Genomic DNA, 22,249 nt, shown 5'->3' on the forward strand with positions numbered 1-22,249 from the left:
TCCAGATAGGATGCGTCTATACACTTCAGAATTAATTTTGCTACTACCATCAACAGTACTACCATCAACAGAGCCAGTACCTTCAGCAGACATACATGCCCAGACGATAACACCCCCACCACCCTGTTTCACAAATGAGGTGGTATGCTTTGAATCTTGGGCAGTTCCTTCTCTCCTCCATACTTTGCTCTTCCCATCACTCTCATATAACTTAGTATTCGTCTTATCTGTTCACAATACCTTTTTCCAGAACTGTGGCTGCTCTTTTAGGTAAATCTTGGCAAATTGTAACCTGGCCATCCTGTTTTTGTGGCTATCCCGTGGTTTGCATCTTGCAAAATAAGCCTCTGTATATATTTTCATGAAGTCTTCGGTGGACAGTGGTCTGATCTGTCAGGTGGTTTGGTACTTTTCTTTATTATGGAGAGAATTCTTCTGTTATCAGCTGTGGAGGTCTTCCTTGGCCTGCCAGCCCCTTTGCGATTAGTAAGCTCACCAGTGCTCTCATTCTTCTTAATTATGTTCCAAACAGTTGATTTTGGTAAGCCTATGGTTTGGCCGATGTCTATAACCATTTTATTCTTGTTTCTCAGTCTTATAATGGCTTCTTTGACTTTCATTGGTATAACTTTGGTCCTCATGTTGATAAACTGCAATAATAGTTTCCAAAGGTAAGAATTTTAGTTTAGTTTGTTCTGTGGCAAGAATTTTGCTGGCTGGGAAAAAAAGTATTGCGAGATTCCGACAATAGGAACAGTCACATTGCATTTTGGCCTGTATTGGAAATTGACAAATCGCTGCAAATGCCAAATATTTGTATTTATCACTTTCCATGGTATATGTGCCAATTCTTTCTTGGGAGCGAGCTGATTCCAAAATGCACTTTATGTTATTTCTCTGGAATCATTTCAGTGAGTCCAGCGACTCTCAGGGGAACATTACATTACATTATTGGCATTTGGCAGACGCTCTTATCCAGAGCGACATACAGTTGAGGAGACTAAGCAGGAGACAATCCTCCCCTGGAGCAATGCAGGGTTAAGGGCCTTTCTCAAGGGCCCAACAGCTGTACGGATCTTATTCTGGCTACACCAGGGATCGAACCACCAACCTTGTGTGTCCCAGTCATTTACCTTAACCACTACACTACAGGCTGCCCTAACACCACCGATTTTGCCTAGCTTATATCAAAGTTGTAAACAGAGAAAAGGAGTTGTTATCTGATACGGAGAGAATTTTGAAATGAGAAACAGCTTGGCTGGGCTGTCGAGATGGCCAATCTGTCTGTCTCAAGCTCATCTGCATATCACAGTAAGCACTGGGTAGATGTTTGTGGTAGAAAGGAATTAAAAGGAATTGTGAATGCATTCAGTGAACCTTAAAAATGTGTTTAGTGTTATGGTTCACTGAAATACAAATTAATGAATAGATATTCTTCCTCAGATATTTTTTTGTATTTATAAAAAAATTACACTTTAAAAGTGCATTATTCTTTTGGATTTATTGGAGATATTTTAGATAACAGATTTTTTTCCCTCACTTCCGAGTCACGTCACAAGCTATGTTTGTAGTCCTAAAACATGTAGCTCTCTCTTTGATTTCCCATCATGTGTCATTCAGTTTGCTACTGAGTTACTAAAAAAGATATATACATATTTACATATTTGAGCAATTTTTCATCCAGAAAGAAGATAGATGGCTCAGGCAGTAAGAGCAGTCGTCTGGCAGTTGGAGGGGTGCCGGTTCGATCCCCCGCCCAGGCTGTGTCGAAGTGTCCCTGAGCAAGACACCTAACCCCCAAATGCTCCTGACAAGCTGGTCGGCGCCTTGCATGGCAGCCAATCGCCGTCGGTGTGTGAGTGTGTGTATGAATGGGTGAATGAGAAGCATCAATTGTACAGCGCTTTGGATAAAGGCGCTATATAAATGCCGACCATTTAAGATACGTCTTTGCTATGACTATTGAGGGCCATGTTGTCTCATGTCATTATTATAGAGGAAAAACCTGGACTTTAAAGTTTAAAAAGTGTGTAGCCAAAACAGTAGCCTACCTTACCCATGACAAAAAAATTTTTTTTTTTTGGGGGGGTTTTTTAATAACGACATGAAGTGAACGGGAACAGGAAGAGCATGCCTAAATATTACTTTAATTTAACATTGCTAGCTAATGGTTTTGTGTGTGGCCTAATGGAAATGTTATAGAGACCTGGATGTTGTTAACATTAGCGCATCACTACACTAACTTAATATCAGCAGGGCAAAGGCACTGATGTCTTCATCCACCCAACCCCCGCCACAGTGCTAATTGTATGTTCAGCTACATGCCCCATAATCCAAATTTACTCCAAATTCAAATAGGATTTAATTCACAACCATCAGCAGTGAGAGCTGAGTAGTGAGATAGTAGCACATCATTGATACAATATTTGATATTAAACAATTGGGAGAACAACTGCAAATTGTAAACTGTAAAAATTTAAGTCACAGAATGATAAAGGGACATGCAAAGATGCAAATGACTCGATGACTTGTTGTCCTGTGCATTGTTCACATTTTATTATCAGCAATGGCAGTGGCACTATTACTGTATAACAACAAAAATGAGCACAGATAGCACTGATAGACTATAAGCCTACTCATCCTACCAGAGTGGGATAAATTGTATTGCTGTTGATTGCTGTTTACACAAATCCAAGATGTTTTTTTAAGATATTAATAAAATTTGGCCTTACTCCATTTAATAGACATGAACTACAATTTGATTAGTGAACCTATGATGAATCATCATCGTGATAACTGTACCTTTTTTTTTTTTTTTACTTCTGGGGCTTGATACAAAGCAATGTATTTTGAACTGTCATAGTGTAACGTATGTTGTCTTTTACTCACAGATCAAACATAACCTGAACGGCCAATATGAGCGAGAAACTGGAAGGACAGTATTATCAGACAAATAAAATTCTTAATAATACTTGGATTTACTTGCTTTCTAATAATGCCAGCACTATGAAACATTACATCATATAACCTTTCATGACTTCCCATGCGCTAATAATATTATTCAATGTTTCAGTGTGGTGACATTATTTAAAAAGCAAGTAAATCAAAGTATACTTATGAATAAAATCGTAAATTCGTAACCAATTACTTGTACACCGTAATGGGAACGTGATGGAAATATTTATTTGTTTGTGATTATGCACTTTAGCCTACATTGCATTTATGTATGAAATGGGAGGACAAATAAAGTTTTTTGTATTAATCGCTGGAGGTAACTGATTATCTAATGGTGCTCATAAAGATGACATTAAAAAGTCTTGTCGTTCTCAAAAAGCATGTTCCCTTCTAAATGCTCTTCTTACAAAGATGGCTTGTTTGTCGACAATAAGCTCATTTTCAACAGCTGAGCTCATTTCTGCTGTCTGTGTGACTTCACTGGGTGGTTTATATAGACCATGTACATGTTATCCTCCTAAATTAACCTTAAACTTAGGTTTCTGCAGGCTTAAAGCACTGTTGTTGCAGCAACAAGCCCATCTGTTCCACCAGGGACGAAACATAACCATAATTCAAATGTCTGTTTCCCTCTGGCTAGTTTTTTGGAGCTGTTGGTTACTTCCAGAAACAGACTTTTCAGCTCTTTCATGATAATGCATGCTTCTCATGATGAACAAGGGCACTGATATCCCCCTACTGTCAGAACCTGCAAGTATGTCAGACCATTGTGGATTAGTACGCTAACATATGCCACCTGGTAAGTCATAATGGGTCTTTGTCCCAAAATTTATGGAGGGCACTGTAACTAAAATATATCAGGGTTCTCCCCAGAATTTTTCAACAGGTTCAGGTTCTGGTGTTTTCGAAGTGTACAGGTGGGCAATGACATAAGTCATTTCCTGGAGCATTAAAGCCACCCAAAAAAGCCTTCAACCAAGAAGGGTTAAGAACCAGAAATCAATTAGGCCAGTGATCAAAATAATCTTAAAAGCACCTATCATACCCTGATTCTTAAAATCACCCTCTCTGTGGATATGCCACTTTAATAAAGGCATTTTTCATATTTATACAAAAATAGTGTCTTGATTGTTTTTGTTTGTTATTTATCTTACATTTAATTTTCTCTGAACAGATAATAAAAAATACTACATAAAAGACTTCTGAAAGATTCATGAAAATAAACTCAAAATGTGAAAGATCTCTCTTGTCTATGACTTCATTTATAAATTTTAAAAAACACTAGAAGAAATACTGTAAGAGTACAGTAACGTCACACAAAAATCTTGGCTCGCCGTACATCAATTTTGACTTCATGGTTCAGGACATGTTCAGTAGAGTAGAAAAATAATCATAAACATAAAACTGCTTTTCATATTTCATATTTTGCTTGTAGTTCGAGAGGTAACAACATACATGTGACACAGGCTACTATTTCCGTCACATAGTGGGGTAAGTGAGGGCACTGCCACTGCTACATTCTTTGGGAGAAGCCTTTATATTTTTCCATTTATGTTCCCTTATTCAATATGCTTTCTGTTGAACTGCATTTGAAAAAAGAAAACATACAAATAAATATTTTCACATTGTCTTAAATCATGTCTGTTTGTTGACAAATTCAACTAAGTTACACAACCAGCACAGCTATGGTTCTTGATACATTCACATCTATCCCATCTTCCTTCATCATTTGGTCTCACAAGTTTATAATAAATGAACAAAAATGCCAACCTTTCCCAGTGGGAGTGAAGTTTAGTGAATACACAGGGCTTATGTGTTCATGTTTGGGGTCATGGACTGTGTAGTCAAAACGCATGGTTCTGAACACCTCTATATTTGGCCACGCTGCATCCATCTGATGATACTGAGGTGAACCCAGCTGTACACCTGGAATTTAAAAAAGGCAGAAGTTAAAGGTACAAGAGACACACTTTTCCGTTGGGGTGTTTTCTTTTCTTAGGTAAATGACAAGTCTCATCTTGTATTTTTATGTTCTAGTAATACGTTCTGACCGGTTGGCTGGCTAAGTAGAATATATTTATATCAAGGTACTGTAGGTAAACATGAAATCAGTAGGTAAACAGGAAATGAGCATCATAAACCAGTTACTCACTTAAGTTGATCTCTTCTTCATCATAGACATCAACTTCCATTAATCTAATAAGCATCCTTGATAAAATTCCCAGAAACTGTAAGTAAGCCCCGGTCTTCCCAACCTGCAAATTAAAGAACATTTATAAATGTGTGTGAAGTGTATGATGAAACAATTGTTAATGCATTTTCATAATTTCCATGCATTCTGAATTTTGCAACCCTATGAATGAACAATGTATACAATGTCATTTCTTACTTCAGGAGTGTACATGCCATAAAACTACATCATGAAGAGTTAACACACTTTCAAACAGGACTGCACACAATACGACTTATCATGATTTGAGGAAGGAACTTTAAAATCCACAAATAAAAAATGAATGAGGAAGCAGACAGACCCACCCTGGGGGAATCATTTTCCAGTTATATATTGCCATGTGGGCCTACCAGCCAAAATTAGCACTGGCACAGACCACATTTGATCAAAGACTGTGGGGCCCATACACACACTGAATCAGTGTTTTCATAGGATGAGCTGCACAGCAACTTTTTAGCTTGACTGTAATATATATGTTTGACAATAATTTAAATTAAGTCTTTGTCCTTATTTTTGGCCTTCTCTGTTAAGGTCATTTGAAAGTATTATGGAAGTAAGTCACAGGCTGCTGGCGTGGTGATGTTTCTGGGAGAGCATCCCACCTGTGGGGGCCCGCTGAGCAAAAGCCTGCGGGGGTGGAATCCATCGGGGTGAGCAACAGCCTGGTTGTTACTGTCCATGTGCTGAGCGCAGGGCACGGTCCACTGGCGGTAATAGAGGGACTGCTCGGTGGCAGTCATTACCCTTCTGAGCTGAGGGCGAAAGGGGCCGACCCACTCCACACCTGCATGCGGCAGGAGGTGGGCATACCTGGGCAGGCCGCCTGCATCAACTGAGACCACCACATCATACACAGCCTTGGGCAGGAACACTGCCGGTGGCTGCTGGCGGCTGCGAGCCCAAGTGCAGGGTTGACCCGCACCCGATGCCTCAGAGTTCTGGGTAGATAAAGAGGAGCTGGAGGAAGGGGGCTTGGGCATTCCTGGGATACCACTCTCGGGCATGCCACAGGGGGCACTATTATCCTCTTCGGACCCCCTGCGGTCCTGAGGAGGGCAGTGACCATGCATATTCATGATGCTGCCGTCTGGAGGGGGTACTGGGAGGCCAGGCTGTACCGGGATGGGTGGGTCTCCATTCACTGCTGCTAAGGGGAGGGGAGAGGGCCAATAGCTGTTAAAGGAGCACTGTCACACTTTTTACAGTTGAGCTCATTTGGATTAAGTGCTTAAATTATGTGTGTAGGCATTTTTAAAATCACTGTTAGTGTAGCCATTTCCTAAATATGGGGCAAAACTTCTCAAAACAAATGTGATGTCACTGGACGTGTTTGGCTTGAATCTCCAGCCTGTGTTACCCAGAAGGTAATGGGCGCACAAACTCCACCCTTGAACGCACAGACTGGTTTATGGACGGCCACCCATCCAGGTGATCATATGAAACGGTAATGTTAGCATACAAATAGGGACGCGGACAACCAAACACGGAGTTTGCATCACTGTCAATAATAACTTTGGTCGAACCCTTGCTACATCCTGCAGTACTTACCAACTTCTTCTGCAGCAATAGGAGGATTATTTGGAAGAAGTATCCACAGCCAAGATTTTGATACAGCTTGTTAGCTAGATGTTTACTCACTCATTGCTTAGTTGCCCTCCTGGACCCCTTGTCTCTCTCGCTCAGGCAATCCTTTCTCTGTAAATTCCGGTTTAAAACATCAGCATTCACCATCAGCCATTGGACGCTGAGGGAACGAATCCATTGTAATTAATGACAGCGGCTCCACTGTAGCCATCGCATCACGTTTGATGCCAGTGTCAAAGTTAGAGAATCACCAAGGTTCATTTCTCAATGATTCACGCACGCGTTCATTCCGATATAGTGAATTGATTTTAATGAGACGTCCAATGTACAGTGAGCAAAATACAACAGTAGGCTGATGATGATTGCTGACGTTGATGGCTGCAGTGGAGTCGTGCCGTAACTCAGCGAAGTCTGAGCTGTCCTCATATCGCTCAGGCTAGCCACAGTAGGTTCTGTGATATCTGTACGCTAACATTACCATATTTTTGTTGGACTGTCATGTGATCACCTGGATGATGTCGCTGGACGTGTATGTTTTGAGAAGTTTTGCCCCATATTTAAGAAACAAATTGGCGGTGATTTTAAAAATGCCTACACATATAATTTAAGCATTGAATCCAAATAATCTTAACTGAAAAAAGCGTGACAGTGCTGCTTTAAATCATATGGATGTGTTCGACAGGATATCTGCACATACACACACTTCGAAACACAAATGCAGTCTGGGTATTTTTCAGATTCTGAATTTAAATGGAGTCTTATTGTTATCAAAAACTTAATAAGCATCTAGTGAAATACGGAAGACCTCATTTTCCACACACTCGTAGCATATGTGGGATGCAGTGAGGATGCAGCATACACTGACGCAAGTGTTAAGAAGTGTTATTAATAATATACTGTAACTACTATTTGAAGAAAGCTCAGAATTCACTTTACAAAAGTTTGACACTTATTTAATTTCTTGTGTGCATTTTAAGATCCACAAAGCAATTAATTAATTGTTTATTCTACCATACATATTCAAGACAAACACTAAAACATACATTTTACATTCGATTCAACTGAAAGAATTATCAGCATTAATATTGCCATAATTTAGGTACTGTCTGCTGGCCCTTTTTCTTGGGCCAGCAATTGATCAATAATGAGCAGAACTTTTTCTTGGTGGTTTGTTTGAGGTTGTCAGTGTTCAGTCACCTAAAACAATGCCCATGATTCAATTAATTTCTTTGTGCAAAACATGGTAGTCAACCATGTGGCTGGTGTTGCCATTGGAAAGTTTGGTTGCCTTATCATTAAATGATACATTAGCAATAACAAGAAACATTAATTTCACTATTTAGGTCATTTAAAGCATAGCACCATTCCCAGCCTAGGCAAACTGGGGCCAGCACCTTGTTTGAAGCATACATTACATTACATTATTGGCATTTGGCAGACGCTCTTATCCAGAGCGACATACAACAAAGTGCATACCCATAACCAGGGATAAGTTCGCTGAAAGACCCTAGAGGGAAGTACATCGACGGGTTTAGTAATACGAGAAGTGCTAGTAAGGATTGTGAAACCACTGGTTCAGAAGCAAACCCCAGTTTGACTTTATTAGGCACATCAGTATGAAAAACTCATGAAAGACCTTTTGGCATTAGCTCTATTCACATCTCACATCTTACTTGAGGTTTTCGAGGATAGAGAGGAGGTAGCTGACTCCTGGGAGAGAGATCTCTGTCGCTGTACTGGACTTCTCCTCACAATACACGGAACTGTGATAACACACACAAGCACAATATGGGATCAAGCAAACTTAAAATTCATCAGCGGTTCTGTTGAGCCTTACCAGTGGCTTGCAGTGCAGCCTTCTCTTCATGGTATTCTTTGGCAAGTCTATACCTACATAAACGCGTGGTTCTATCTGTATAACCTATTTTAAGATGGCATTGCTTTAGTGGCAACAGGTCCCTATTTTGTACAATGTTGGTGGCAAAACAAGCAGGGTGACCTCGCCTTTTCTGCATTTTGGAAATCTATATGCTATATGAATTAAGGTAATGTCAGTGTCCTTTTCATGGCCAGGGTCCAGCAAAGCAAATGCATAATGCAATTCTAAAAACTAGGATTTCTCTGGAGGAATTATCATTGTTGTTTGTTTCACCGTTGCATAATTCTACAAAAGTTATTGCAGATAGGAATGCTATTATCTACGTTTTGTATAGGCTCTCTGGAACAAGAAGAGCCCATGAACGAGCTTCTCTGGCCAGTATTAGTAATCCAGTTGAACAGTAAATGCGTAATCCAAATCCAAGAGCAAAAAATACAATAACTTCAGCTGAGCCAAGAACTGAGATTCTACCGCCAAAAAGGTTATTTGGGGGACTTCCAAGGAATCTCTCATCTCTCTAGCCTCTTGAGTATTCTCGAGTGAATATGTCTGAGGAAGACTGTGAAAACACCTTCACAATTGGCTCCACAATAGACGGCATTTTCATTGACATGAACCCATTTTTTATCAGTGAGCATACACTCTCAAAATATTGCATTATTATTCAGTATGCTTATAGATAAGGGACAAACCTGGTTTTGAATCATGAATATGATAATCATGAGCATGTGAAATTATGGAATGTGTTTGACTTATTGATTGGGGTTGGGTATTTGACAAAAACATCAATCAATGGACCTCAATGAATATATTAGGGTGATGTTATTATTGTGATAACTTTTTTCAATCTTCTTGACATTTTGCTATCTGAGGAGAACACGAGGAGAGGGAGAGGTGGGGGGGCGGGTGGGTGACAGGCCGGGGAAAGTGCAAACACTTTTTTTTTCAGGATCAAAAGTGTTGTATGCTTTAATAAGCTAAATACAATATATTACACGTCATGAGACCCATAATATAATTTTGTTTCTATGTGCCCTTATGGAGTCCAAATGTCCTTTTTGGAAAACCGCCGAGACATCTTAGAAAAAACTATGCAGAATGCTATTAAATTTGAAAGGGGATTCGTCCAGTGTTTTGACTGTGGTATCCACTTAAATACAGAAAATATTTATTTTTCATTTGGCCTCTTAGTAATTTGAAGTGTTATTATTTTTGGCTCACAGTAGTGTGTAAGCCCTTGACAGCATAACAACCATTTTGACAGGAGATGTGGGTTCCCCTCTGAACTCAGCAGGGGCATTTACATGAATACATGCTTACTTGACATGACCACATATCAGCATAGCAATCAGTCCCTCCAGTTTTTCATGATTCTGCAACTGCATAATCCAATGCAAAATCAGAAAAGTACCATATTCTTTGCAATGCTGTATAAATTGCCGTTTTACAGAATAAATCTTGCATAAAATTAAAAAAAAATGAGAAAAAAGCCATGTATGGTATGCTCTTCAGTTTGTCTGTTAGTTTTTCATTGTTTATTACTGTTATTCTTGTCGTTGTTATTCTTTTAAAGCATTAAAGTGAAGTTTATGTTCAAAGGAAATTCATGTTTTGAATTAGTATAAATATTTAATGCCCAGTGAGACACGGAAATGATTAGGCTACTCTATGCATATTGTCTGTTTTTGTCATGTACTGCTATTTCATGAATAAAAATGCTGATAAATGAAACCCACAAAATTTGGCATATAATTCTCGGAAATACTGCAAAAATTATATATATAAAAAAAGAAAAATCCTGTTGGGACTGAGCAATCCTGCAAAATATGAGCAAATAACAATGTCAACAATGATCATACAAAAGATTCTTAAAGCTAATATTTCAGAAAAACAATTATTATATCCTGTCATTAACCATAGCTTTGACTCACAACTTTTTACTTACTGCACATTATTGTATATGTTTCCCAGGACCCCCTTGAAAACTGCATGTTCCATTTCAAGGGGTGTTATCTTGAATACAAAATTATTTCTTTAAAAATGAGAGAGAACGAAAACTCACAATCTGCTACCACTTCTTCATCTTCATTTTCAGTACTGCTCAGCTTCTCAGGGTCACTCTCAGAAAGGTCACTAATGATTGCTTGATTATTCCGAGTCTCAGTAGCCACCAGGTAGCAGGCTAGCCCCAGCTCCTGCTCCAGGTCTGTGCGCAGTAGGTTGGAGGGCCTGCTCAAACGTAGGTCGCAGTACTTCAAAGACCTTAAATGGTAAATGGTAAATGGTAAATGGTTGGAATTTACAGAGTGCCTTTATCCAAAGCGCTGTACAATTGATGCTTCTCATTCACCCATTCATACACACACTCACACACCAACGGCGATTGGCTGCCATGCAAGGCACCAACTAGCTCGTCAGGAGCATTTGGGGGTTAGGTGTCTTGCTCAGGGACACTTCAACACAGCCCAGGCGGGGGATCGAACCGGCAACCCTCCGACTGCCAGACGACTGCTCTTACTGCCTGAGCCATGTCGCCCCCAACCTCAAGATACACAGAAGCAAACCCATCTCATTGAGCCAATTCGCAGCACGGTGAATACACCTACATTTTAGAGTTAGAGAGATAGAGCTTATTTCGCTTATTTTGACAGCAACTGATATGCTTATTTGGAATCTGGAAATCAGGAAGGTAATCATTGAGCGGACACGGTTAAGATTTTAGCAAGGCAAGAAAGCTTAATGATATGGCAGGAAATATACAGGTCACAGGGGCCACAACCATTTTAAAGTAGGAGTATGTGGGCTTCCTTCCACACCTAAGGCATTATACTGAATTGAACTGTCAGATTAAAGACTTGGGCAAGGGGTGCTGAGAGCTGTAGTACTGGGTAGATCAGCCCCAGTGTATTTTAGTATCAGTAGCTAGCAGAGCAGAACGGATATCTTTTGTAACTTTTGTATTTTTTATGGGGAAAAAAAGTCAAAAGATAGTTCTTTACTCGAAAGACATGTTTATTAGCCAAAGAGATAAACCGAAACGATCAGTAGTCAATGGTAAGCTCAGGGATGCTGGAAACTCAAGCTATGTCACACAGATAAAGGTAATCCATGGAACTGAATCAAGCTATATTTGGTTTACATTAAAAACAACATATAAAGATTAATAACATGCAGACTGAAATTGTGGGAAATTTTTCCTTCACTGTGATAGAAGGAGCTGCCTTACCTGGGTAGTGACTCTCCTTGTGGGTCCAGTCCAGTGAAAATGACGATACAGGGCAGGGCCTCCAGCTCCAGGTAGGTACGTGGCGACCAGTCTGCATTCTGGATCTTTAACCACACCTGGGATAAACATAGAATGTTGCAACTTTTAACATGACGAAAATATTGTGAAAATATGACTTTTCATTATCATTAGGCATCCGATAATAAAGGTTTTTTATAACCGAGCACTTTATTGGAAACGTTTTCACTTTATTACACCTACTTATTCATGCGATTATCTAATTAGCCAATTGTGTGGCAGCAGTGCAATGCATACACTCATGTAGATATGGGTCATGTTCACATCAACCAACAGAATGGGAAAACTTGATCTAAGTGACTTTGACTGTGGAATGATTGTTGGTGGCAGACAGGGTGGTTTGAGTATCTCAGAAACTGCTGATCTCCTGGGATTTTCATGCACACTAGTCAAAGAATTGTGCAGAAAAATGAGTGAGCAGCAGTTCTGCAGACAGAAATGCCTTGTTAATGAGGAGAATGGCCAGACTGGTCAAAGCTGACAGGAAGGTGACAGTAACGCAAATAACCACACATTGACACTGCTCTGGGTCATTCTAATGATATCAGAATGAGATCAGATGAGGTTAGCTAATTTGACCAGTGTAATTGCATTTCAGCAAACAGCTGAAAATGTTTGTGCAAACAATTCTCCATAAACAGAGGAAGTTGAAGAAAAATGCAAAATGTTTTATTGTAACAGAAAATATAAAGCTAACAGAAAACTTTGAAGTTCTTATTGGACGTTTGCCATTACTTGCCCATTTTAACCCCACCTCAGCAAAAACATTTGGGAGTGACATGTGCATGTGACTATTTGATGATAAAAAAAATAGAGCAAACAATGGCAGCGAGCTCAACCACTGCTGGAGACCTTGTCCCTATCTGGCAGCACTTTGGGTTTAGGCTATCTGTCAAATGTTAGCTAGTAATGTTACATTGCTTTGTTTATCACTTTGCTTTGTAGTAGGCTAACTGTATGGTGGGCTTATAGTTTTGCAGAATGGTGCACTCGCTCGCTCAAGTGATATATTGTTGATATGCTCGATCATGCAAATTGACACATTTTGTTGATGTTGTTAGCTCAAACTAACATCATAGCAAAGGGCCTCGTTCCTAACCGCATCACTGTCATGGCAATAATAATAGTAAACACCCCCTCACCTTACGTTTTGCATCTTGAACTTTATTTATCTTGAACTTTATTCTTTTTTCTCTTCTCTAATTATATGGCCAAACTAAATTTGAGGTGTCAGCCAGCATTTCTTCGGTGAACTAAGGAACTAACGTTACTTTACAAACAGGCAACAGACATGCATTTTCACCATTATAGCCTATCAAAATAAATGAATGAATTAGATTTTGTTGAATAGGCCTAATAATAATAATAATAATAATAATAATAATAATAATAATAAAACAGTAACCTTTTTGTTGGTAACCGTTGCTTAATGATAATATTACACTTGAGGGGGTTCTTTTCTTTACTTCAGTGATACTATGCAAAGTGCCTCGTTCCTAACTGCATCACTGTCGTGGCAATAATAACACCCTATGGTGTGGGCCTAATATGTCTTATTATATAATATTAGGAATGATATTTGATATTATCACAGAGGAATGCAACCACCTTCTGGCAGAAGAAGCAGCAGATTTCAGATTTGCATTTCAGATTTCAGTGAAACAGCCACCATTTAGTTTTTAAATGGTGAAACCTCATACCATGGTGAAATGTGGGGTCTCAAAAATTAGATACCGCCCAACCCTAGTACCAACACTAACCAATTGATACCCCTTGCACACTTACAGAAGATTTGCCACTGGTGGTTTTTTGACTTTTTACTCATCACAGTGGTAAAAGACAAAGTGAAAGAAATTAACCTTGAGTTGGCTGAGGAAGGGCTCGCCCACAGACAAGGCAGATCCAGGGTCGCCCAGGACAATTTCGAAGAGGTCCTGCAGCCCTGTGCTCTCTCTGGCCTGCCGCAGGCGCTGATAAGCCATGGAAGCCAATGAAGGAGAAGGCACACGGATCAGCACCATGTGACCATGATGACTCGGGCAGCAGCGTGCTGAGGATACTAAACCCTGCACAATCTCCAGTGTCTCAGCCGAAGTGTGCTTTTGAAGTTGGGTCTGGCCTGACACTGCCATCAGTGCCAATGTGTAGTGGCGTATCAGGATGTAGGTCCGGATCACCGCGCTGTGCAACCTAGGGAACCTGGTCCAAGTGCAGAGAGAGCTGGGTCATTGTTTTGACATTCAGAATCAACAAATGCACAGTAATCCTCTAATTCATCTCCAAATCCTCATCGAAATAACTTTGAAAAGGAATAGCTTTTCATATCATTGTATGGGTGAGCAAGTTCAATCTGTTGTATGCAAAGTTAAATTCCTTCAAAAGGACAGATATGTAGGAATTAATACAGCATGCTGCAAGTTAAACAGAGTTTCATTCGAATGCCACATTACTGAAATGGCATATTTTTAAATACTTTTTTGAAAATATTGTTTAAGATTTATATATGCACATCAATTTTCGATTGTGATACAACTGGCTCTTTGTAAAATTCTTTGTAAAAATGGCTATACAATAAAAGCCCACTAATGGGATAAGTGGGGTGCCAAAATTGTAATTGTGTAAAATGCAGGCTCATGTTTTTACAATGTTATTTCCCAATTGGTCTTCTGGTTATTGTGTGTAAAACAGAGGGAAAAACATCTTATTATCACCCACTTTTATAAGGACTAACTCAAAATTCACAAGTGAGACAAATGTACTTCCCTTCCTCCTTTTTGAATGAGATAAACATGAAACATGAATGATGTTCAACTTTATACACACATACTCACTTATAAACAGAAGTTAGACATGTTGGAAATAGACTGATTATTAAAAACAAAATGGGCATGTCCATTTCCATTAACCTGCCTGTTGTGGGAGAAAAGCTAAATAGCATAATGCTGTGCAGTATCTAACTATTATTTTATCTCCTTGTAGATAGCTTATGAGGAGTAGCAGAATGAGTGAAATATCATCTGCTTGGCTCAACTATTAGTTCAGGATCCATGCTTCGGTTATCTGCCGAGCATATTGTATACTGACATCAGTAGGCTACTCCTATGAGCAAAACATAGAAGTACCTTACAACCCATTTCAAGCACTGGTAATTAGACTGAGAAGGCCATATACTGTAGCTAGGTAGACTACATGGATGTCATGGTAGAAATAGCATACACTGTTTATCAAAGCACCATAGATCTAGTCGGCGAGAGTGGACACGCCCACAAAAACATCATCTCTCCAGGCTGAACCAGTGAGGGAAAGTTTGGAGGAGTTTCCATTGGAAATGAATGAAGTGATTGGTTACAAGTCTTTAAATGAGTACAAAATGTCGTAATATATTAAAATGATAGCGGTTTTCTATATACCAGAAAGCTGCCGCGTGATTTACGACACAGAAAAACCTGGTTTAAAACCTGGATATGCTGTTCTAGTTGATTTATTTAATATGCTGGAATGTAGTTGATTTATTTAATAAAACAGAAAAGAGATCAGGGAGTGATATCCTCAGGCGATTGAGCTGGATCATCTGCCCACTATCACTCTCTGATGTCTTTTCTGTTTTATTAAATAAATCAACTACATTTATGATCCATAATCATGAAAGTAGGCTAACTAGCTTGACTAACTAACCAGACTACCCAGTTGATCATAATTGTTTGGTTTCACTTTTAACATCATGTCATTTTTAGGCTAATGCCTAAACCAGGTTTTGAACCAGGTTTTTCTGTGTCGTAAATCACGTGGCATACTAGGATTTTTTATCGTTTCATCTCCCAAACACAATGCCTGTGTGTTACTTGCCTATTAATTTTTGTGATGGTCAGCATGCTTGTTAATCAAGGGAATGTATTGAAAACAGATTGAGATCAAAGAATCCGTTTATTTTTTATTTATTTTATTTATGATTTTTCCCTTTTTCTCCCAATTTAGTAGCCAATTGTACCCCCCTCTATTCCAATTCGAGTTAGTGTTAGATACACCGTCCACACCCCGCCCCCTGGCAGGCCGAGGAAGAGCAATACGCCTTCTTCAAGACGTCTCATCTCTCTAATCGTGTCCATGATTCCGAGGCGTCCGAGATGCTTATTGTGCAGCAATCAGCTAACCCTGCCAAGACCCTCCCTCTGGAGCGGCGAGCCAATTATGCCGCTCCACGTGAGCTGGCCAAACTTGGCTTTTGGCAGGACCGGGAATCGTTTTGTTTTGGCTTCCCTAGTTTCCAGCTCACCCACCACCACTGGATGCTAGAAACCTTTCATTAAGAGTAAATGTCTTCATCATAAAAGTTAACAACATAAAACAGTTATGCGAGGTTCCACGGTATTAATAAAAATTTTGGTTGGTGCTGAGCTGTTGGTTAAAACTCCCAACCCAGAATGTGCATTGAAACCTATTTTACAAAATCACAAGACAATATTTTCAAAACTTGTGATTTGGCTAACTGGGTCCAAGCGTGCTGCAGTGGTCATTGAGTGGAGTATGATTGACATTAGTAACAAATGTGCATTCAATTAATAATATATTTTCCTGTAATAATTCAGGGAATACACAGAATTAACACATTCTGTTGGTACCAGACCAGAAATTGAGAAATGGAGTCGTGGAGAGGTAGAGTCACCTCTCCCCTAATGCTGTAGCCATGGTCTCGAAGGTGCCATCATATCTGAGTAGGGGTTGTCCGCTCCCTAACTGCATTGATTCCAAAAACTCTGACACCCCAAAGTATTTGGTCTTCTCATGGTACATATCCATGTCCTGTAAATAAAGAGAAAGACACAAACAGGCACACAGCTACACAGTTACACACTCTGTCAGCAACATGGAGGAGCATATGCCATAGGTGTCAACCTCTGGAGAGAGCCGTCCTTATTTTCACATCTTCAAACACCTTAAATATATATCTATTAAACTCATTAGCTAACACAGGTATATGTCTGGTTTAAGTTTATTCAATACAATCCCATGTTTAGATTTGCACATAGTAACCTTGTGTCGGTCTATGTAAGGAGTTAAGAGATTTTCCAAGATGGAATTTGAACCTCGGCTTCACTCACAGCCAAGGTTCCATAGCCAAACGCATTTCCAGGCAACTGGAACCTACACCCTGGCGACATATGCACTGAAACTTATTTTCTATATTACTGTCAGGGAGTTTTACAAGAACTAAATAATGTTTCGTTCTACTTAGCTGCCAACCATCAGCAACATAGCTATACACGTCTCTCAAAATGTGAGTGCAGCGGTTACTGTGAGACAATTACAGTGCAAGACAGAGAAAGAAAATGTGATTGGATTAATGCTAATTGGGGAAAAAACATATTAGACTACATTTCCTGTATCCTGGACCTATGCGCCCGTACACCTAAACACCTAAAGCAGGAAAGAAAACGCAATTAAATATTGGCAAACCATATGGATTGTCTATGACATCTATGATATAGCCTACGTACACGTAGTCACACTCAGAGAAACACACAGTACATCACTCTCAGTAGGCAACCTTTTCACAGAATAGGTTTTTGCTTCCCTCTTACAGTAGTTTCTAAAAATATTAACATGCCAATGGTGAAACAGTCTTCCAGTAATTTCCTTTGTTTCTGTCTTTGTAACCTTCATTGTCCTAAGGTAGATGAACCATGTCTTTAGATTAGACGTGCATATTTGTTGTAATCTCTGAATTTTCACCTGGTTGCAAGCTGTACACTTTGATAAAGGTTGATTTTCAATTCAATTCAATTCAATTTATTTTGCATAGTGCTTTTCACATTAGACTGTCACAAAGACACTACAGAGTGAATTAAACATATCTGCCCTAAGCCCCCAATAGCATATATAAATTAAAACGGCTGGATTTATGAATTACTCATTTTAATTTTTAAACCCATTTTACTTCAACCTCGCTTCCTCAACAATGGTAAATTATATGTTTTATGTTTTGTGATTTGCATTACATTTCATCCAAAAATAGATATTTCATCAGAGAGGGTTTATTACTGATGAAGTAAAGTAAGAATTTAACAACAGTGACAACACTTACAAGGTTGGATGCAGAAGGCCAGTGGATCTCATTATAGGGGCTGATTCGGGTGCATTGTGTCTGGAGAGCATAGGGACAAGAGCTGACGTGGAGTGTGAGAATGTTTGGGGCATCTTGAACCTCAGTGCAGTTCAACAGGCTGTCCACAACCCCAGAACAGGGCTCCCCTCTTTGGAATGCCCTGATGGACCTTAGAAAAAGACAATAGCAATGAGTTCACTCAGCAGCAGCACCTGGTCAAATGACTCTTTCCTTCAATCCCAGTTAGCGTTCATGTAAAGAGCAGTTTCTTTTTAAAAGAATGCATGGTATTTTTTATGAAAACAATTAAAAGTATACATCATTCCACTGAGTGTGACAGCATATCTAAAATGGAAAAAAGACACTGGGGCCTGGAATCACACCTTTGTTCTTACCTTTGACTTCAATCAATTATCTAACCCACTAATATTTGGTCAGCGTCATGTGGGGAGCCTATCCCAGCATGTACTGGGTGAAAGGTAGGAATACACCCTGAACATTGGGTCACCAATCACAGGGAACACACACCATTCCCTCACACACTCATACCTAGGGGCAATTTAGACTCTCAAATTAACCTGCATGTCTTTGCACTGTGGGAGGAAGCCGGAGTACCCAGAAAAACCCCACATGGACATGGAGAGAACATGCAAAGTTGCAAACTCCATGCAGAAAGGCCCTTACCGGGACTTGAAGCTAGGATCTTCCTGCTGTGAGGCAACGGTACTACCCACTGCACCACCATGCTTGTTATTTCATTGTTCAAAGATAATCACAGATGTTGACTGAATCCAGGCCTTAGTGTCATCCTCAATAGTTAAATCCTTGTCAAAGTTAATTGTCAGTTTCATCTATGTGCACCTTAGTCGTCCCCCCACCTGCTAATATCCCAGTGGGCATGGTCATGAACCAGGATGAACAGCGTGTAGGGGTTCCTCTTAGAACTTTGAATGAACTCATTGATTTTTCCCTGGGCTGCTAGGTCCAGCTTTACAACATACTGTTCAGCCTCTTTCTGAGACAGACATTCTTTATCCAGACACAGTTCTCTCAATATGCCTGCAACACAGCACAATTACACATGATTAACACCAGGGGGCACTACAGCATTGTGCGGTTCATCAATTATCAACAAATATCCCTCGGGTGGGAACAAGAAATGTATAGATGGCAGGCATTCCTAATTAACATAATAGCAGAGTAAAACAGACTACAGATTACTTACCAATACCTAGCTAGCAAGACTGACAATGTTTATTTTTTGCTAAATAGCCTACCAATATACTAACATTGCCTCAGTTAATAGAGTCAATAAAAACAGTGACAAATGTTACTATCTCATGTGAAAAATATTGCAAATAAAAAGCATTACTTTTGCCTGTGCTGTATGACAGTTTACTATGCTTTATTAGTGTAGCCCCATCTTTAAAAATTGATGATGAGGTGCCGTATGAACTTGATGCACCACTGTATTTGGACGATTATTGCTATGTACACTCACTGAGCACTTCATTATTTACACCTACTTATTCATGTGATTATTTCATTAGCCAATCGTGCGGCAGCAGTGCATGTATAAAATCATGTAGATACCGGTCAGAAGCTTCTGTTAATGTTCACCTCATCCATCAGAATGAGGAAAAAATGTGATCTGAGTGATTACAACTGTGGAATGATTGTTGGTGCCAGGCAGTCTGGTTTGAGTATTTCTGTAATTTCTGTATCTCCTGGGATTTTCATGCGCAACAGTCTCTAGAGTTTACTCAGAATAGAGTGAAAAACAAAAAAACATCCAGTGAGCGGCAGTTCTGCGAATGGGAACACCTTGTTCATGAGAGAGGTCAACGAAGAAGGGCCAGACTGGTTTGAGCTGACAGAAAAGCTACAGTAACTCAGTCTGTACAATTGTGGTGAGCAGAAAAGCATCTCAGAATGCACAACACATCAAACCTTGAGGTGAATGGGCTACAACAGCAGAAGACAACGTTGGTTTCCACTTCTGTCAGCCAAGAACAGAAAGCTGAGGCTATAGTGGGTACAGGCTCACCAAAACTGGGCAGTTGAAGACTGGAAAAACGTAGCCTGGTCTGATGAATCTCGACTTCTGCTGAGGCATTCAGATTTGGGTCAGAATTTGGTGCCAACCGCATGAATCCATGGACCCAACCTGCCTTATGTCACCAGTCCAGGCTGGTGGCAGTGATGTAATCGTATGGGGAATGTTTTCTTGACACACTTTGGGCCCGACCAATCAATGCCTCCAGCATGATAATGCACCATGTCACAAAGCAAAAGTAATCTCAAAATGGTTTCATGAACGTGATAATGAGTTCAATGTTCCTTCCCAGTCACCAAATATGAATCCAATAGAACACATTTGAGATTCGCAGCATGAATGTGCAGCTGACCAATCTGCAGAAATTGCATGATGCGATCATGTCAACATGGAACAGAATGTGAAAGGAATGTTTTCAACGTCTTGTGGAATCCGTGCCATAAAGAATGGAGGCTGTTTTGAGAGGAAGGAAAGGCCCTACCCAGTATTAGTATAGTGTTCATAATAAAGTGCTCAGTGAGTGTATAAATGCAACGAACCCTATCGTTTTTGTTTGCATTCTTTTTAGTGAACAGCAAAGCTTATGGAGACCACCAGTGTTGTCAGTAATCGCTGTCCCATGGTAGCACTATAACAGACATCTAAAAAGTGCTCAGTGAGCGTATGTTACATACATATGAGGTACTGTGGGGCATCGGTGGTTGGTGAGCTGAAAATTGGAGGGGCAGAAAACTTTCCTTTAAGCCAATAATTGGTCTCAATCCGTTTTTGTTAGGAAAATCCTTGATTAACAAGCATTAATCTCACAATGAATTGGCAAGTAAGACACAGCTAATTCACAACCTGTTAGGACAGCTAATTATCACATTAGCTTTCAGCATAACCACCAGCAATAACACAACCTATGTTTCAATATAGCCTATTCTTGGCCTATTCTCAGAGCGTGAGTGTGGAGAACGAAGAGGTCTACAGGTCTCCACAATTAATGTTGCAACAATTTTGCAATGCAAATATTTGCATGAGGCCTAGGCTACTCGCTAAATTGCCTAATTGAGGAGAGCTGGCTCTGATGGCATTGAGTATTTTGTGGATGAATCACTGGAATTGATCATTGATAATCAAATAAAAACCAAGGTTTTATCAATTAGCGATTTAAATGGATTTTATCATTTCATTTCCTTAACGCAATTTAAAAAATGGGTGCTATTGGCTAATTGATTAGACAGATCATTGGCCTGCTTGTTAATCCAGGAAAATGAATGAAAACAGGTTGAGACCAAAGATCAGTTTACAGCATCCTACCAATTTCCAGTTCTCCAACCACTGGTGCTGTGGGGTATGACATCTGAAATGTCATGTGATACTGGCCTTGTTTTAATCAATTCCCCCTCATTTCTTCAAATAAATATGTGCTTTGATTCCAAATCATGAATTCACAAGTTAACTTTAGCATCTGCCAAACATTCTGTGAAGGTTAGAATAGTTAAAAACTATAACTTGTGAGTTACACTTAAGGACAAATTATGATTGCAACCCGGCCATAGTAAACATGTCAGCACAGATGTGTGCAATTGGTGAAGTCTAGAAGAGCCTACCTGAGTTCCACAGGTGCAAGACGATCTGCTGAAATGTGGCCTCAGAAGGTGGGGTAAAGATGCGGAACTCCACCTTGTCGAAGGAGCCTAGGTCCAGGTTTTGGGTGCTGGAGTCAGCAATAGCACACACATGGGACAGCAGCTTTCTGGCTACTGCCAACTGGACAGGCCGGATATCATGCCATGTCGTCTGAAACTCTGCAAAAAGAGATATACAGCTGATTTATTCATGTAGTATTAGGAATCAAAGAAAGAAAGTGAATGTATGTCTAATTTGCTTTTGATCCTTGGGGCTAATGAATCTGATGGCTTTATTTATGGTTTAACGACTGAATACTAACACTGAACACAGCACAAATATTTATATATTTCTATATTTGAGTTCATATTTTTTCCTGCATGACATTAAAATAAAACTTGATAAAACCTGTTCTGCATATGAATTGATGTCACAATATGCTGCCGATGTTACTTGTAAATTGGTTAGGGCAAATCTATTAAAGTTATCTTCTCAGCACAAAAGTTATTTGGGAAAACTTTAAA

At 39.7% G+C, this 22,249-nt stretch overlaps 1 protein-coding gene across 1 annotated transcript in view; it reads right to left on the reverse strand.

Moving 5' to 3' along the window:
• The window catches only part of greb1 (growth regulating estrogen receptor binding 1), a 68,902-nt gene that overhangs the window by 29,311 nt on the left and 17,342 nt on the right, over positions 1–22,249 (reverse strand). Inside the window, exons 8-19 of the mRNA XM_061242531.1 lie at positions 21,707–21,904; positions 18,934–19,114; positions 18,786–18,788; positions 18,035–18,215; positions 16,616–16,752; positions 13,812–14,151; positions 11,875–11,990; positions 10,711–10,910; positions 8,443–8,532; positions 5,788–6,332; positions 5,108–5,210; positions 4,726–4,881 (exon numbers count right to left, since the gene is read on the reverse strand). Coding sequence (XP_061098515.1) covers positions 4,726–4,881; positions 5,108–5,210; positions 5,788–6,332; positions 8,443–8,532; positions 10,711–10,910; positions 11,875–11,990; positions 13,812–14,151; positions 16,616–16,752; positions 18,035–18,215; positions 18,786–18,788; positions 18,934–19,114; positions 21,707–21,904 — 2,250 coding nt within the window. The remainder of the gene's footprint in view (positions 1–4,725; positions 4,882–5,107; positions 5,211–5,787; positions 6,333–8,442; positions 8,533–10,710; positions 10,911–11,874; positions 11,991–13,811; positions 14,152–16,615; positions 16,753–18,034; positions 18,216–18,785; positions 18,789–18,933; positions 19,115–21,706; positions 21,905–22,249) is intronic.

Source organism: Conger conger, chromosome 5 (genome assembly GCF_963514075.1).
Source record: "Conger conger chromosome 5, fConCon1.1, whole genome shotgun sequence".
Lineage (NCBI taxonomy): Eukaryota > Metazoa > Chordata > Actinopteri > Anguilliformes > Congridae > Conger > Conger conger.